Here is a 17766-nt window from a genome sequence, read left to right as displayed (position 1 = left end):
TGTAGATAATAAGATGAGCCTAATAACAACAAAATGTGGAAAACTTGAAAAGGTCTGAAAACGTTCCGGTTGCACTATATGCTCAGTGTATTTGATTTGATATTTGTTGGTTGTGCTTTGTCTCATGTGTACGAGACCATGTTGCGTATGAGACCATGTTGCGTATGAAACCATGTTGCGTATGAGACCATGTTGCGTATGCTTTGAGCTTTCTTGTAAGATTATTTCACTTAAAATAAGTCAAAATCTTCTTAAATTAAGACATAAAAAAAGCAAATTTATCTGCCCATGGATTTATTAATTATTGCACCAAGCACTTTACTGGACCTAGCATAGGATTATTTTTTTCTCACAACTTGAGTAAAATCATAATGTTAAGAATTGATTCGCAGATGCGCAAGGATGGTCAGATATTTTCTGTGAAGGGCAGAAGAGAGTGTCTGGGGCTCTGGCTAGTCTCTGGTGGGCTGGTCTCTGGTTGGCCTCTCCCACTTCTAACATCCTGTCAAACATCCTATCCCATCATGCACTGCGTGGAATCATGGATCAAATTGGTGAGTTGTTAATGTAAAACTTAACAGTTTTACAGCCATTGTAATACTATAGTGAAGCACAGGGAATCAACTGTTTAGAAGATTCTCTCTGTCTTTGTAAGAAAGATATTTAGATATAATAAAAACACTACTGCGGCTACAGAGAGTGACAGAGAGACCCTCTAGCTAGCTAGCTTAAGATGAACGAGCGTCGTCAGCTATGCCATCTAACATGCTAGCTAGCTAGCCAGCTGTGTAACACCAGTGTTTTGATTGCTAAACATGGATTTTTGTAGATGGCGAAAGTAGAAAAGCACGTTCATCCACTCCAGTAGCCTAACGTCCTCGAATTGTCGCATGTAATGATCGTGCAGCGAGTCCCCGAGGCCTTGAATTTGACTGAATGCCTGCAGAAATAAACTTGCTTAGCATGTTAGTACGTAAACAGAATTCTACTCTCATCACCACTCACTGTCTGTGACCAATCAATGTAGGGATTGCACAGACAAACTGACAATATGCTAATGTTATTTTATTTCATCATATAACTGACTGACAAATTAATCAACTTTTCTTCCTGTGAGTCGAATCATGGATGGGCTGGATACCTGTTGTGATAACTGTTAGCAATGGACCTCTGTATGAGATGGTATCCCTCAAAACTGCTGGTTATTTATAAGGGCTCTATACATGCTGATGTCAATGAACCAGTAGTTAATGCATCAGGATAATTACTTGCCATTCTCCAATTGCAATACCTGGATTATCTATATGTGTTTTGCAGATATCGATTTGCAAGGTACAGATGGCTCAGGGTCCTTAGGAGGTCCTGATGTCCGTAGACAGATCCCCATAAAGTTGCTGTCCAAGCAAGCTGTGAGAAGCAAACCCCCTGTCCGGCCTCAGCGATCCACAAGCAGATTGCTCCCAAAAGGAGATGAAGGTAAACCAAACATGATCACAGGCCAAGTATACAATTTGCATATATAGGAAGAATTTGTGTTCTGCATTTAACCCATCCGGAGTAGTGTACAACACACACACACACACAGTGTACACCTATTCATACACAAACACGCACACCCTCAGAGCAGTAAGCACACAATGAGCACACATACACACCTGGAGCAGTGGGCAGCCTTAATCTTGACGCCCGGGGAGCAGTTGGGGGTTAGGTGCCTTGCTCAAGGGCACCTCATCCGTGGATGTGGATGTGGGAGAGCGCTATTCAATCACTCCCCCCACCCACATTTTTCCTACCAGTCCGACCGGCCACCCTGACTGGTAGGAAAAATGTGGGTGGGGGGAGTGATTGATAGGTCGGATAGTGTGGCGATATACTGCTACTCTATTTCACACCATTGGTTCATTTTAATAATAAACCTCCTTTGAATCTGTCTGTGTCATTCGTGATTACACCCCAGGTTACTCTGTAATAAACCTCCTTTGAATCTGTCTGTGTCATTCGTGATAACTCCCCTGGTATATTTCTTTGCAGCAGTGGCAGCTGGTGGCACTCCAGGTGCAAAATTGACAATCACTGCAGCAATTGATATATAACTGTGGCAGCATAGCATATTGTTTTGCTTACAATTGTCCAGAGTGCATGTCTATGCCTGTTTCCAGTTAATTGTGTAAGACTATGACCTAATGTGAATTGCTTTGTGGACAGAGGGCTTTAGCTACAAGCAAGAAGAGAGATTTGAGTGCAAGTCAGGGGATGCATTTGGCAGCCAGCGCAGATTCCCTCACCCCCTATTCTGGGACTATAAAGTAAGAAGTATTCATTTATCAAATATACTACAAGTGTCTTTTGCTGCACATACATATTTAAATATGGTGTTGTTATTTCTGTATTGTAAACCTTTAGCTCCATCTGGTGGGAGAGAAGGATGATACACCTATTCATTGCTGTGACAAGTGTGGGCTGCCCATAAAAATCTATGGTCGTATGGTAAGACCGTATTGAGTAACCATTATGTAATATTATTCATTTGATTACTTAATGTAAACATAGTAGTTACCTTTGTTTATAGATTGGTAGCTGGACAGTGATTGTTGTTTTTTGTCTGGTTAGATTCCCTGCAAGCATGTATTCTGCTACGAATGTGCTGTGCTTTATGAGAAGAAGAATGACAAGATGTGTCCAGGGTGAGCATCTAACATTATGCAAATATTTGTCCTTTTCTCAGAAATCCTCCTTCAGCTTTATTTGTTTGTAATTCTTAAGAGTTTGTTTCAATAAGCTGATAGAAACAGACAATATTTGATATAGAATGAAAGAGAAGATATTGTGTTAACATGTATGCTGCATCAAATGTTACACATAATAACTGTGCTTGTTTCCAACGGTCACTTTGTAATAAATTGAGACACTTTTGTTAAACTACACTACCAGTCAAAAGTTTGGACCCACACACACACATATTTGTTGTTTTTTTATTTGATTTTTTTTTTTACTACATTGTATAATAATACCTACAACATCCAACATATGACAGAAGACAAAGGTCTCTAGAAATATATTCCATGCACCACATTTCATATTCTTCACTGTTTACCTCTGTGACAACTTTGCCGATAATTGATATTATTAAAGCCAACTTCATTCTTTTCAATTAACATCAGTGAAAGACAAGCAGCAAACAAATGCTCACAATGTATGGGTAATCCATCAAGGCTGTTGGAAATCCATTCCAGCTGACTATATAAAGTTGGTTGAGAGACTGAGCACTTGACCTTGTAGAATTTTAAATATTTAAAATGTAGCTTTATTTACACTTTTTGTTTGCTTACAACATTAGTCCATGTGGGCTATTTCATAAAAATAACCACCTACTCAGATAAATAAAGATAAAGGGGAAAAAAACTCAAATTTGAGAGGCTGTGTGTCCAAACTTTTGACTGGTAGCGTACATGAGACCCCTGGGGCCAGACTTCAGCTATAGCTTGTGCAGAGACAGAACATGCTAAACTGTTCTGTCACAGATACTAAAAACAATATTTGATTGTTTCGAATTTGTTGGAGCAAGTTTGATGTAGCACTGAGAAACCTCTGTGATAATCATCACTTAAGTATTACACACATATATAAGCATTGTTTAGGAGTAAGTGTAATTTGTGATTTGTACTGTTAGATTCTTTTGTGCTTGCACAGCATATCTGCTACATCATTTAAAGCTGCTGCTGATTTGTGCTGTGTGCTGCGTGCTGTTATATGCTGCTGGCAGCACTTCCTGTACTAAACCCAGTTCAGTTTGACCCTGTACAGCTGCACCGACCCAGTCCAGCGCATCGAGCAGTGTCTGCGTGGGTCTCTGTACATGTGCAGTGTGGTGCAGGGATGCAAGCGCACCTACCTGTCCCAGCGAGACCTGCAGGCCCACATCAACCACCGCCACGTGAGGGCAGCCAAGCCGTCCAGCTCCCGAGGCGAGCCTCCGCACGCGTCACTGGCTGCCGACCCTCCGGACCGATTCCGCCTGCCCCCGCCCCCGCACCTGCCCAAGCCACACCCCTTGATCCCGCCTCCGCTGCAGGGCCACGAGTCCTACGGCCAGCCTACAGCTGCGACCCCCTCCCTCTCGCCCTCGCCCGCAGACCTGGCGGCAGCCTCGCGGGCTCTCGCACAGGAGACCTTCCGGATTGCCGCGATGTCCACGCGCAAGCACAGTAACCTCATCACGGTGCCCATCCAGGACGACTCCGCCAGTGTGCCCGCTCCGACGCGTGACGGTATCCCCCAGACGCCCCCCGGACTGCCCCTGGCTCACCACCATCCGGCCGAGTACCCGGCTCAGCCTGTCGTGTCCCACCCTCACCACATGATGGCGCCGCCGCCGCAGCAGCAGCACTACGGGCCTCCTCCGCCGCCCCCGCCTCTCAGCCACCCCATGCAGCATCCGCCCCGTCAGAGCTCTGGGACGCCGCACCTGGTGTACAACCAGGCCCCACCCATGTCCTCTGGACCTCTACCCATCACCCCACCCCCAGGACACATCATTAGTCAGTTGCCCCCCTATATGAACCACCCTCCACCCGGGGCTTTAACACAGCATGGAGGGCCCGTCAGTGCCCCGCCACTTCACCACTACAACCCCAACTCTATGCAGCAGGACCAGGGCACCCTAAGTCCACCCTTTACCCAGCCTGGAGGGCTCAGCCCAGGGCTATGGCCGGCTCCCAGGGGCCCGCACCCTCCCCGCATGCAGGGCCCTCCTCCCCAAGCCCAGATCCCTGGACCTCATCATCCTGATCAATCACGATACAGACCATATTATCAATAGCCTCGCGCCCCTGTCTGGCCACCTCTAATTGACTTGGTGTGATATGCTTGTGCATGTGTGTGTGTGTGTGTGTGTGTGTGTGAGAAAGAGAGACTATGGGTGTTAATAATGCACTAGAGGGAAAGTTATGTATCAATAAAGGTCTTGGTGATGATGGATTTCGCTACAGACTTCCTGCCTCTATGATGGTATTTCATACTACATGATACTCATGCTGAAGCATTCACTTAATGTTGAAGTGTTCACAGCTATACTTTGCCAGCTAGACAGCTAGACTTCAGTGAATGTATTGTTTCCTTGGCAATAAATTTTAAGTTGTATGCCATTGTCTTCTGAGTGTTTGAAACATGGGCTCAGCTTTTAGCCTGTGCTATTCTTCACAGAAGTGGTATCACTTTTCTTTTTTTTTTACAGACATAATTTTACAGTTCTGGTATTTAACTAGCGTGGCTCTACAAATAACTTCAATATTAATTTTATTGGTAGGGTGAATTTCCCATTAAACACAAGTATCTATCTATCTGGACTGAGACAGTCAAGCTGTAAAGTGTGGTATCTCAAGAGGTCTTATTGCATGATATATGGCTAAGGAATAGAAAAAGATGACTGATCATAGTTACCCTTACTAATAAGAACTATAGTAATACTATACAAAATGTCATAAGAAGTGTATAACACTATGTTCTCTAATACCTTTCCTAATAGCCTTGCCCTCCTATAATATAATAATAATAATAATAATAATAATAATGATAAGCTTTATTTGTATAGCACCTTTCAGACTGCAGCTCAAAGTGCTTTATATTTGGAGCATTTAACACAATAATAGAGAATTACAAACAAATTTAATATACAAACAAACAAAACAATAAATAAAACATCAGAGATTTAGAATTAAGTAGAAATGATAATTCACAAGACGGTAAGAAGAAATACAATACAATTAAGTGGAAATAGGAACACCCTGTAAATAGCAGCAGTATGAGTGTAAAATAATGTGAAGAAATAGGCTACAAGATAAAAGTGAGTTAAATAAAAGCTCTTAAATGCAGGTATGTTTTCAGGTATTTTTAAAGATGTTTACAGAATTTGCCTATTTGATGTGCAGAGGCAGGGTGTTCCAGCTTCGGTGCATAATGAATTTCCCCTTGGGGATCAATAAAGTATCTATCTATCTATCTATCTATCTAATGGATAAAAGCAGCATCTCTGCTTTGCTTGTGAAGCACTTTGGGCACAATTAAAAAAAATAGCATGGGAAGACCTAAGGTTCCTCATTTGTAATTGATAAGATATTAAAAGCTCAGAGATGTATGAAGGGGCTATGCCATTTAGAGCTTTGTAAGTAATTAACAACCTTAAAATGAATGAGCCAGTGCAGCTCAGCTAACACGGGTGATGTGCTTCCTCTTCTTGGTCTTAGAAGTCTAGCACCAGAGTTCTCTATGATTTTCAATTTCTTTATATGCTTTTTTGGGAGACCAGTAAAAAGTGCTTTGCAGTAGTCTAAAGGCATGGATTCATTTCTTTGCATCTTGTTGTGTAAAAAAAAAAGGCCGCACTTTGGCAATTTTTCTCAGGTGTAAATAGCTTTCTGGGTAACTTTACTGATATGGGGCTTGAAGCTTAACTCTGTATCTAAGATGACACCTAGGCTTGTTACTTTTGACCTGGTGTGCCAGGTTCCCAAGATTACTAAGAACGGCGTCTTACAGTACGATACATCTGTAATATGTTCCAAAATAATCAGCTCGCCCCTCCTGTCATAGGACCTATTATTGATGGAGTCTCAGTTTTCGGCCGGTCTTTATAAAACGAAGGACCTCCGCTCTTTTTTGAGTCCATTCATTGCTGTTAGCTTAGCTTCCATTGAACGTAACGTTGAAGTTAATTTATGAAAATGACTACTCTGGTACTAGATAACGGGGCATACTCGGCGAAAATAGGATACAGTCATGAAAAAGTCAGGTAATATAGCCTATTTATATAGCTAGTTGTCGTTAGCTAAGCCAACTTGGTAAAGTTAACTGCTGCTGCCTGCCTTTTCAACAACTGCAAGGAAAACATTGAACTGTGTAGTACATGATGTTTATGAGTTTTGGCCTAAACTGTCAATAAACATACGCTAATGCTTTCTCTGTTTATTAGTGTTATTCCGAATTGCCAATTTCGTTCGAAGACCTCACGTTTGAAGACGTTTACAGCCAACCAGTTAGATGAAATTAAGGACCCATCAGGACTTTTCTACATCCTTCCCTTTCAAAAGGTAAGACAATGCCATTCATTCACTAACTCAACGTATTAAAAAAAAGTTTAGTCATGAAATTAATATATTGTACAATGTCATTAGTGCATGTATTTTGCTTTCAATAGAAAATCATGCACTGTAACTAGATTTGGCTTTTGTTTTGACTATGAAGCTTAGAGGTTTGAGAAAGGTTGAATTCATTGTAAATACAGATGGCTGAAATTGTGTATTGGAATTAAAACGCATTCTGTTTTGGAGTCTTGCTGTCTGGTAATTCCTAGTTGTTTGTGTTATGTAGGGATACCTGGTGAATTGGGATGTCCAGCGAAAAGTTTGGGATCACCTATTTGGGAAAGAAATGTTTAAGGTAATTCATATATTACTACATAGTTTTTGTGTCTGCCGTTTTCGTTAATCACAGAATATAATAAACTATATGAAAGACCACAGATGTGAATGAAAACAGACCTACAGTACATGCAATTACTCAAAGATGCCTAAATAGTTAATCGAGACTAATCAAGACACATAGCATTCGTGTTTGTTACATGTTTGTGGTTGTATGGGAATTATGTAAGCTTGAAAGTGAGAAGCACCAACATTGTACTTGTCTGCATGAATGAAGTTTTTTTTTTATCTCAGTCTTTGGTTGTTTTATTCTGACAGGTGGACTTTGCAGATACCAGTGTAGTCATTACAGAACCCTACTTTAATTTCACCTCCATCCAAGAGTCCATGAATGAGATCTTGTTTGAAGAGTACCAGTTCCAAGCTGCTCTAAGGATAAATGGTGGGCTGGCATCACCAGATGATATATCACATACAGAAAAAATACAGAATTGAAAGCCCTTTTTAGAAAATAAATAAGAGAAAAAGCGTTATCTGCTGTTTTTACTACTGGTAATAAACAATTTGTCATTATTTTCAGCTGGGTCGTTAAGTGCACACAGATACTTCCATGAGAACAATGCAGAACTATGTTGCATCGTAGTGGACAGTGGCTTTTCCTTCACTCACATTGTACCATATTGTAGAGGCAAGAAAATGAAGGATGGGATCTGTAGGTATGTGCTGTTTTTGCAAGTCTCCTTAAATCCTTAAGTGTGTCTAGTAATGTTTTGGTCTAGCTTCTATTTGTATTTTTACATATTTATTTACATTTCACAGGATTAATGTTGGGGGTAAGCTACTGACAAATCACTTGAAAGAGATAATTTCATACAGGTAACTATCCTGGTCATCTCAATAAGAAACCCTAAGCATATTGATTGTTAAGTTTCTTGAATTTCTGTTACATTCTTACATTTCAGGCAACTGCATGTCATGGATGAGACATATGTGATCAATCAGGTCAAGGAAGATGTCTGCTATGTTTCTCAAGACTTCTACAAGGATATGGAGATAGCACAGTAAGCCTTGTCTGATACTTTAGTGGTGAACAGCAAGCAAGTTAATTTGCCTTGAAAGTCAGGAGACTAAATATTGATACTTTCCTCCCACTGATGCAGGCTGAAAGGAGAAGAAAACATGGTGATGAGGGACTATGTGTTGCCAGATTTCAGTTCAATAAAGAAAGGCTTCTGTAAGGTAGGGCGTTAAGTTTTAATGTAGGTTATTGTACCACACTCCTTATGTTGATATATGTCTAATCAGTTATTCCTACTTGTATGGGTGCATTACAGCCACGCGAGGAAATGAATTTCACTGGAAAGTACAAGACCAGTGAGCAGATATTACGCCTGAATAACGAAAGATTTGCTGTCCCAGAGATGCTTTTTCATCCCTCTGATATTGGCATCCAGGAGATGGGCATTCCAGAGGCATTAGTCAACTCTATAAATAACATGCCCGAAGGTAGGAACCAACTGATCAAGTGGTAGAACAGAAAAATGCATGGCTTTTCAACCCTGAACGGCATGTAAGTATTGATTTTCTGTGATGTTTTTGTTCTGTCCCTAGAGATGCAACCTCACTTCTTCAAGAACATAATCCTAACAGGGGGAAACACACTGTTTCCTGGGTTTAGGGACCGTGTTTACAAAGAAGTTCGTGCACTGGCCCCAACTGAATTTCAGGTGTCAGTTGTGCAACCACAGAAGTAAGTAGACAAGTAGAGAATAGCCACACTATGCCATCAGGGATTTGTATTTTTTGTGTGTGTTACGAAGAAAATGAACACACCACTTGTATTTGTTTTTTTATAGTCCAATCTGCTACCCATGGGAAGGAGGAAAGCTACTGGCTGAAAATGCTGACTTTGAAGAGATGGTGGTCACTCGAGAAGACTATGAGGAGAATGGACATTTTATATGTGAAGAAAAGTTTGATATTTAGTTTATTTTTTATTTTCTTATGTAGGCCTACAGCAAGATGAGCCATTGATTGGGGATGAGATGTAAAAGTTGCATTTCCTTTACATTGTACTGTAAATATTGTAAATAAAACTTTTTATATGACTAATTTAATCTTTTCGTCATAAATTCAGTTATATATTTTTTTTTTCTTTCTTTCTTTATACTCTGATATATTAGGTAGACTTGGTATAAAACAAATTGGTATACAAATTGGTATACAAATTGGTAGACTTGGTATAAAAAAAATCATTTACGGTTCAATGCTGTAGGAAAAATGACTAAAGGTGCAGTGAAAAGTAATCTGTGCGATGACTATGATAAGTTTACAAATTAATGTGAGAACCGCTATTGCCATTAGTTTCACAACAAGGCTAGCTAACTTAGACGTGTTTATCTCACGTGCGCGAGCTGGGTTTGGCGCGGAATCTGAAATCTCTATCAACAGTCAACCACTGGATTTCGTCAATGATCAGTTATCTGACTGCAGCCACTTACCTTAGCTAACTTTATTTCCCTGTTTTCTTAGCACAGACCTACATAAAAGTTTAATTGCGAAACTAAGTATCTAAATATAGCTATTAGTCACAGCACTTTTTCTTTACCTTACATTTGTCATTCAACATCAGCTCTTCCAACCTGAGGTAAGTGAAATTAAAATAGCAAACATTAGCCAGCTAGCAGATATTATTACTTCAGTAAAACAAGGAAATAGCATATGTTCATGAGAATGAATTTAGAAAGATGAATGAATTTAGAAAATATTCTACACAGTAAACCAAATAAGAAAATATTCATGGAAACAATTATGTATTTATTTTTCAGATTATAAAATGTCATCCGGTCGAGGAAAACCATCAAAGAAGGCAAAAGTAGCTGAGGAGCCAAGTGATCTCAAAGTATTTCACTTCGGCATGGAGGAGGAAAAGAAGGGATTAAGTGGTTCAGAGGAAGACATTCGTGAAGGTAACCTGCGTCAAAACTGTGTGTAACGTAAAGTTATGTCATTTATAGATGGTTAACATTCACCTTAAAAAGTTCCAGAGAACCAGAGAATGTAGCTGTAGAGGAGATCTCTTGACTAGATTCGTGGTTCTGAGGTAACCAGTACGCTGTCTCGCCAGTCACTTAACGTTATCCCTTTTCGACTTCAATGACAGATGAAACCCCAATTGTTGACACCAAGTCAACAAAAAGACGACCTGGGCCTTCATTTGAAGAAGACGATCCTACTTTGGGTGTGAGGTAAGGTTAATTAACATGAACTGGTTGATTAGACAACAGTTTGACACGTGTATCGATGATGTCAGTGTCATCAACTACGAAGGGATGTCAGTCATATATTTTGCCCACCTAACGACAGGGATGCTAACGTTAGTTTTATTACCTATGTAGAAATTACTTTTAAATATATCTTATCTGTGATTCACAGTAATGAGGTCCAGACGATGTTGGAGAGGTTTGGGGGTAAGTGTCAAATTAGATTTAATTTCTCTGTGCAGTGTCCAGTGTAATATTTCCCTGCAGTACATCCGATTTGTGATGGCCCTGAAATGCTACTTTTACACAAAACTTAATTTATGACATTGTAATCAGCTCCCTCTTTAGTTTAGTAGCCTCACATGCTCAACCAGTTAGCATCACAGGTGCTGTGAGCAGATGTGAGTGATGGTCACTAGCGGAAATATTGCAAGCCAGTGACCAGAACTTGCTGCTACTTGCCCTGGGCCAGTGGACCATTGCTTATGTTGAACCCTGCTCTGTGTTTGTTTCACAGCTGACATAGGTAAAGCTATGCAGGCTAAGAGGAAGAGGTTGGAGACTTTCACCAAAAGCTCTTTAAAAGGCAGCAATCAGAAGCTAGAGCAACTGTGGAAAACACAACATGCCCAGAGGTATGCAAGGGTTGGATGCCACTTAATACAGAATGATAAGTGATGTGGTTTCCCTTAGACACTAAGCTAAGCTAAAACCTGCTAAATGATGTACATGTCTTTCCAGGCAGAAGCTGACACAAGAGTACTCCCAGCAGGTGTTCTCAGTGCTACAGCAGTGGGAGACCGATACACAGAAGTCAGAGGAGCAGGAGGAGAAGCTCAATGTAAGTACCAACCACAAATGACTTTCACAACTATCCTCAAACTTGGGACTTCTCCGATAACCACAAATCACTTAACAACTATCCTCAGACTTGGGACTTCTCCGATAACCACAAATCAGTTTCACAACTATCCTCAAACTTGGGACTTCTCCGATAACCACAAATCACTTAACAACTATCCTCAGACTTGGGACTTCTCCGATAACCACAAATCAGTTTCACAACTATCCTCAAACTTGGGACTTCTCCGATAACCAAAATCACTGATTTAGGTACAGTTATTATTCTACCCCCTGGAGTAGGCTGATATTACGCATCTTTTTTGCCTTTCAGAACCTATTCCGCCAGCAGCAAAAACTCTTCCAGCAGGCGAGGGTTGTTCAGAGCCAGAAGCTAAAAACCATCAGAGATTTATATGACCAGTTTGTGAAGGTCAGTGCCAATGCATATACAAATTGCAACATATCTTCAATGTAGTCTGTTTACATGGTGACAAGTATCCATTTTCAAGGTTGATAAAACAATAAAAATAAAATATTTTATATTGTTTGTTGTTTTTCTTGTTTCTTTGTTTGTTAACACAACATGGCTATTGATGATTTGTGCTGATGCATGTGTTCCTATCCAGAACATGGACGAGATGGAGAAGAGCCACCAGAGTTTCCTGCAAGGGGCGCAGGTGGAGCTGAAGAAGGAGATGGCCATGCTGCAGAAGAAAATTATGATGGACACTGTGAGTCTAAATGAGTTTGAAATACTACACTGTGTGCACATGTAGAGCACTGAATTTTTCAGATAATCAGAATTTGGAGGGTTAAATCACATTCGTTTTTTTCCTGACAATCTCAGTACACCCAGGTTTGGAAATTTCAGCAGAATCTTGAGAGTTGAGTCTGTGTACGGTTGGGTCCACTGGCCTGTGTATCTCCTACTAATACATTAAACTCCAAGACCACCTGATTGATGTCAGGCTGATTATCATGCACTTTATTAACTAAATCAGCTGTCCTCAACCAATCAAGAAGGGGACTCAGGAGCAGAATTGAGACACGTTTGTTATCCAACTTTTTTATGTGAATTATGAGCATTTGAATAGGATGAAATACTTACTTTAAATTCTCATAAACTGAAAAAATAGCTCACTTGAGAGGCATGGATGAACTCACATAAAATGGCACCAAGGTTGGTGGGAAGGGGTTTATTCGTTATTATTTATTAATCAAATGTTTGTAGCCTATTTCCGACAAAGTGGTTTTGACAACCCTCTAACCCACAGCTGATCGCCTCTTGTGCCTTGATTATTTGTTTATTTAGTTCGTTTATTTCTTTCAGGGACAATGTACGAAATACATTAATCACATAAAGAGAAGAGATGCTTTGTACCAAATTTAGCTAAAAGCTCATTTCCATCTGCAGTCCCTGGGCAGGTTAGATTAGAAATGTCAATTCCATACCAGAGCTGATGGAAACGTGCACAGACATTGCATTACTGTTAGCAGATTTGTCATCAAAGCAACTGAGTTGGATGGAATGTATTGACTCCTCCTCCAATGTTTTATGTCTTTACAGCAACAACAGGAAATGGCTACCGTGCGGAAGAGTCTCCAGTCCATGCTGTTCTAACAGGAAATGGCTACCGTGCAGAAGAGTCTCCAGTCCATGCTATTCTAGACTTGATCCTCTTAGCTATTTAGTTCAAAGTGCCAACATTGTGCAATGTTCAGTATCACTGATGTGTTTTTATCAACAGCAGGATTTGTATCTATTTACATTTGTATGTTATGGTTTATTTATTGTTATTGTTGTATTTATTGTATGTTGTAAACTATGAGTTAAGACCCAAAATAAATGGAGTTTCTTTTTTGTCAGAATGATTTTGTTACTTGGTTTTGGTTTTGTTACTAAGCATGCATTTCATGTGAATGATTTTATCAGAACAAATACATTATTTTCTAAATATAACAAGAAGATTCAACAAGCCTGATTTCATTTCCCTCTTTTAACATTGTCAACATTATGGTAATTACAGCATCCTTGCACAGCACAGATGTTCATATATTTTGGAATATTGAAAACATTTGTAAAACTGATATGACTTAAAATCCTTAGGGTTTATAGTGACTTAAAGATAATTGCATGAACAATTGACACTGGGTGGAAAATACAGACAAAATCAACACAAAAGCTGATTTTGCTTGATGTGTCTAGATGAGGCGCACTTTTTACCACTCCGAGCCGTGTGGTGGCGTTGAGAAGCTCTGTTCTTCATGTCGCCTACTAGAGTCAGTTGACGAACTGATCACGTGGGCATAGCGGAAATGGCTGCTCTGGTAATGATTTTGAAAATGCTTCGGTGTGTTTGTTATCCGGTTTTTATTGAGAAACGCGTCTCATTGTTAATACAGTTTTGAAGATATATGGACAAATTGTCAGTGACTAGAACCTAGATCTTCGTTAATGAATACAGTACTCCGTGTGTGCCCATCAATGAGTTTATTTCAGGCTCTCTGGTCCTCAGCTAACGTAGGTTAGCTAAGTTAACTTACCCTACTGGAAGGCAAGAAGCTAAGTAGGTGAGCTTATTGTAAGTCCAATATCACATCATAGACATAAGGATGCCTTTGCAAAGTTCTGTTGTAGCCCACAAGAGATTGTGATATAAATGTTTATTATTTGGAAAAATAAGTTTGATTTGATTCCGCTGTAGTGAACGTTAAAGGCCTGGATTTCTTCTTCAGAAAACGAGCCATTTGTGAACATTCGAGGATGCCGACAGCACTGAAAACAAAGGCATGAATACTGCTCTTGAAATGTCTGAGCCTAGCAGTCCGCAGTCTTTCTTGGTAGAGCCTGATACCCCTGGTCCAATGAATCGTGCCTGTTTGATGGACGACAGCAATTTGCTTGTGGATGACAGTGATGGAGATTGCAACAACCTCAGTTCTGTTACAGTGCCAGAAACACCAAGGTATACATTTAGATGTTATTGAAATTGAATTATTCCTAGATCCATGTCTACTTCAAATATAAATTAGGCTTAATCCTTTGAGTTATGAACTAACTTATTTCATTTTCCTCTAGTCCTCTCTGCCTCAGAAGGCGAGTGCATCTACATGGAACATGGACTGAAACAGGGGTAAGTATTATGTTGCTGCTGTGAGAACATTGTATTAACACACTTCATCAACACATTGCATTTTACTATGAGTTCTAAACATTTATTTTTTAAATATGTATTCCAGACTCCGCCCCTGAGTTTAGACACTAGGTGTAACACTGATGACAAGTCTTCGGCTGAGGCCCTGTGCACTACCCCAACCTCACACCAGAAATGCAAGCGCCGCAGAATAGTTGAGGAAACGCCAAGCTCTGAGGTGGCGAAACCAAGCCGCTATGGGAGTAATGGTTTTGTACCAGCCTCCAAATTAATGCAAACATATGCCCCCTGGCTGGAAGTCCCTCGCCCTTCAGCTTCTTATGCGTCAGCGTCGTCGTCCTCCGTACTCCACCACGGTGGGCCATCCAGCTCAGACAGCACGTATGGAGATGAGACTGCATGCCGGTCAAGATTGGGACCTGCATTGGATTCCACAGAGCAGCCCAGCTCACACAGAGCCAGCAGAAAGAGAGAAAGACCTTCTAAGACTAAGAGTGCTTCCTCAACCAGAAGTAGCTTGCTGTCTCAATACACAAAGACCACAGATGCTGACGTGTCCTACCCTCCGACTGCCTTCTTCCACTGCAGAGGTACAGGTGAGTTTGGACCATTTTGTGCTCATTTCTCTTGTGATTCATGTGAAAGGGGTGTTTCCACTGCAGAGGTACAGGTAGGTCTGAGAAGAGTTTGGACCATTTTGTGCTTGTTTCTCTTGTGATTCATGTGAAAGGGGTGAGACATGTAGGTTGTCAAAAGTGTTGTAGATATGGTCACACCACCACCTTGGTTTAACATCCAAGTTATCCATATGCAACGTCTCCTAATGAGACACAGTCTCTCTCAAGTTACTAGAGCACCATGCAGTCCATTTCTTGAATTCATACTTTAACATGTACCTGAGTGTGGTAGCACTATTGTTCTACTTATAGAATACATGAAGATTCTTTCTTCAGGCGGTGTTGTGACCTCAGCACTTCTGAGAGAAGAGTATAGTCTCACATCCACTGACTCTTCCTTACATCAGTTGCTGTCTTTGATCCTCAGCCACAGAGACACAGCCTAGGCCTTTGCTTCCATCACCCCACCAGAAACAGGAGGAGATAGTCATCATCGATGATGATGAGGATGATGTCATAGTGGAGGCCATGGTTCGCTCCGTTCAGTTGGCTGAGGATGAAGCATTTGCCAGAAGCCTTCAGGTAAAATGATAATAATTAAAAAAATCTGCTAAGATAAAGGGTCCGATGGTTTGTGGTGACTGACTGGTTGAATTCTAATGTTATTTCAGGAACAGTTTGACCAAGAGGAACAGCAACAGCAACAGCAGCTGGAGCAAAGGAGGCAACAAGCAATGCATTCAAATCCATACCAATCTAACCACAGGGTTAGTGGAAAAAAGCATTTGTGTGTGTGTGATGCAAAACCCTCTAAATCCGTCTGGCCACTTCTCTTTTAAATGGGCATTTTTTTATCAGGTTCCTATAGTTTTTGCCCACAAATCGATATTTCAGACCAGGAAGAAAGTGGTATTTAGCGAGTTTTGAAGTGAAATTATTTAATTAATGTATACTGTGTGGAGAGCATTCACTCACCATCGCTACCTCATTTTTGACGGGGTTGATATTCGAATGAGTTGACGGTCATATTCAAAATTCAGAGACCACTGCAAATTTGAATATGACTGTCAATTCATTCAAATGTCACTCAGCAACCATAGGATGACATTAGAAAAATGTGCAGTCTATTATTTTTTTTTTCCAGATATATGGAAATTAATTCTTGCCAAGGAACTTGTCTTACTCTTGTCTTGTTCTGTCAGTATGATCCATATGGAGGTATGGGTTGGATGCCTGCTTGGTCTCACATGGGAAATGCCTCTGGCTTTGCTTACATTTCCCCAACCCTCGCAGAGTTACAGCAGGCCATGTTCGCTGAACCATCAGGTTCGTCTCAGTGGTTCCATGGACATTGCCTTAAACATATCTGTATGAACATAATTACATGAACATAATATGAAACCTGGAGGTTATCATTTAATAAGTTTGATGATTGTCATTGTCAATAAATCATAGCTGTCTAGATTGACTCCACTGGCTTTCTGGAAACGTTTATATTGTTTAGGAAGACATGGCGGACAACGCATACACTCACGCTCTCGCCCCCGCTCACGCAGACAAGGGCAACATCTACCACTGGATTTATTTAATGACAGCCAGGGAAACAACTATGAGGTATACGTTTGATTTTGAGCAGTGCCCTTGTGTGTGTTGTTTTATCTACTAAACTAATGTTTGAATGTGTGTGGTTCCATTAGGCTCTGTTGGCTTTTGAAGAGGGTCAAGGTTCAGCCATACCCAAAAATGTGTTGACCAAGAGGGAAATTGAGAGGCTACCCACAAAAGCCTACAACCCTGCACACAGTGCGGGGAAGACAGAGTGAGTCGTCAGTCACATCAAGTGTTCCGTATTACTATTAAGCTGTCTACATTAAGGACAATTTCCCTGAATTTCCCTTTTATTTGTAGGTGCCAGATCTGTTTTTGTGAATACACAGAGGGGGAGCAACTGAGAATGCTACCTTGTCTCCATGACTACCATGTGAAATGTATAGACCGCTGGCTAAAGGTAAGAGAGCACGAGACCTGCACACTATCCATTCCATGGTTCTGACCCTATCCATTCCATGGTTCTGACCCTATCCATTCCATCCATTCCATGGTTCTGACCCTATCCAGATGCTGTGGTGTAAAACGTCACCTTTTCTTTCTTTCTTTCTAGGAAAATGTCACCTGCCCAATTTGCAGAGCAGATGTGTCACAGACATCAAACTAGCTCAGGATTCAGGAAGCAGCGTCTACCTCACAGCTTGGCGGTGTGACTGGGATGTAGTCCTTTTGCATTTGTCTGAGCAATAGACTTATTTTTAGATAGTAACAACCCTGGTCTGGTTACCTTAATGCTCAAAACATTACCCAACACTGCGACACATTTTAACCACTGTATTTGACTTATTCTGTTAATAAAACCATTCCTTGTTGTTTATTATAGAAATGTTTTATTTGTTTTAGATTTTTTTTTGTTAATTACATC

General features: G+C 40.6%; 4 protein-coding genes across 10 annotated transcripts; all 4 read left to right on the top strand.

Moving 5' to 3' along the window:
• Positions 1 to 500: 500 nt before the first annotated feature.
• On the top strand, positions 501 to 4975 carry LOC143141471 (E3 ubiquitin-protein ligase Hakai). Its single transcript, XM_076302421.1, has 6 exons — positions 501 to 554; positions 1318 to 1476; positions 2206 to 2306; positions 2404 to 2487; positions 2611 to 2684; positions 3790 to 4975. Exons 1-6 carry the CDS (start codon positions 542 to 544, stop codon positions 4817 to 4819), a joined length of 1461 nt encoding a protein of 486 aa, XP_076158536.1. The 5' UTR covers positions 501 to 541; the 3' UTR covers positions 4820 to 4975.
• A 1675-nt stretch (positions 4976 to 6650) lies between these two features.
• Positions 6651 to 9527, top strand: actr6 (actin related protein 6). Its single transcript, XM_076302420.1, has 11 exons — positions 6651 to 6787; positions 6968 to 7085; positions 7366 to 7434; positions 7734 to 7857; positions 7996 to 8131; positions 8235 to 8291; positions 8378 to 8476; positions 8576 to 8654; positions 8750 to 8921; positions 9027 to 9165; positions 9272 to 9527. The coding sequence occupies exons 1-11, from the start codon at positions 6714 to 6716 to the stop codon at positions 9399 to 9401; spliced, it is 1197 nt and encodes a 398-aa protein (XP_076158535.1). The 5' UTR covers positions 6651 to 6713; the 3' UTR covers positions 9402 to 9527.
• Positions 9528 to 10251: 724 nt separating this feature from the next.
• Positions 10252 to 13367, top strand: sycp3 (synaptonemal complex protein 3). The gene is made up of 8 exons (XM_076302419.1): positions 10252 to 10384; positions 10579 to 10663; positions 10851 to 10885; positions 11196 to 11313; positions 11420 to 11519; positions 11853 to 11951; positions 12148 to 12252; positions 13089 to 13367. The coding sequence occupies exons 1-8, from the start codon at positions 10252 to 10254 to the stop codon at positions 13140 to 13142; spliced, it is 729 nt and encodes a 242-aa protein (XP_076158534.1). The 3' UTR covers positions 13143 to 13367.
• Positions 13368 to 13831: 464 nt separating this feature from the next.
• Positions 13832 to 17683, top strand: LOC143108971 (uncharacterized). 7 transcript variants are annotated; one of them, XM_076271619.1, is made up of 11 exons: positions 13832 to 13849; positions 14258 to 14487; positions 14601 to 14655; positions 14762 to 15272; positions 15721 to 15875; positions 15965 to 16060; positions 16496 to 16619; positions 16798 to 16907; positions 16991 to 17112; positions 17202 to 17301; positions 17455 to 17683. In XM_076271619.1, the coding sequence occupies exons 2-11, from the start codon at positions 14312 to 14314 to the stop codon at positions 17506 to 17508; spliced, it is 1503 nt and encodes a 500-aa protein (XP_076127734.1). In that variant the 5' UTR covers positions 13832 to 13849; positions 14258 to 14311; the 3' UTR covers positions 17509 to 17683. The 7 variants fall into 7 exon arrangements, with proteins under 7 accessions (XP_076127734.1, XP_076127732.1, XP_076127731.1 ...); XM_076271617.1 differs by having other exon boundaries at positions 13838 to 14088; XM_076271616.1 differs by having other exon boundaries at positions 13838 to 14088; positions 14227 to 14487.
• The last annotated feature ends 83 nt before the right edge of the window (positions 17684 to 17766 follow it).

The sequence above is a fragment of the Alosa pseudoharengus genome, unplaced genomic scaffold (assembly GCF_046254945.1).
Source record: "Alosa pseudoharengus isolate Yale_2024_CS ecotype anadromous, Long Island Sound unplaced genomic scaffold, YU_APseudo_1.1 YU_APseudo_1.1_scf_10, whole genome shotgun sequence".
Lineage (NCBI taxonomy): Eukaryota > Metazoa > Chordata > Actinopteri > Clupeiformes > Clupeidae > Alosa > Alosa pseudoharengus.
The sequence above is the reverse complement of the archived record's forward strand: the minus strand, read 5'-3'. Positions and strand labels throughout refer to the sequence as shown.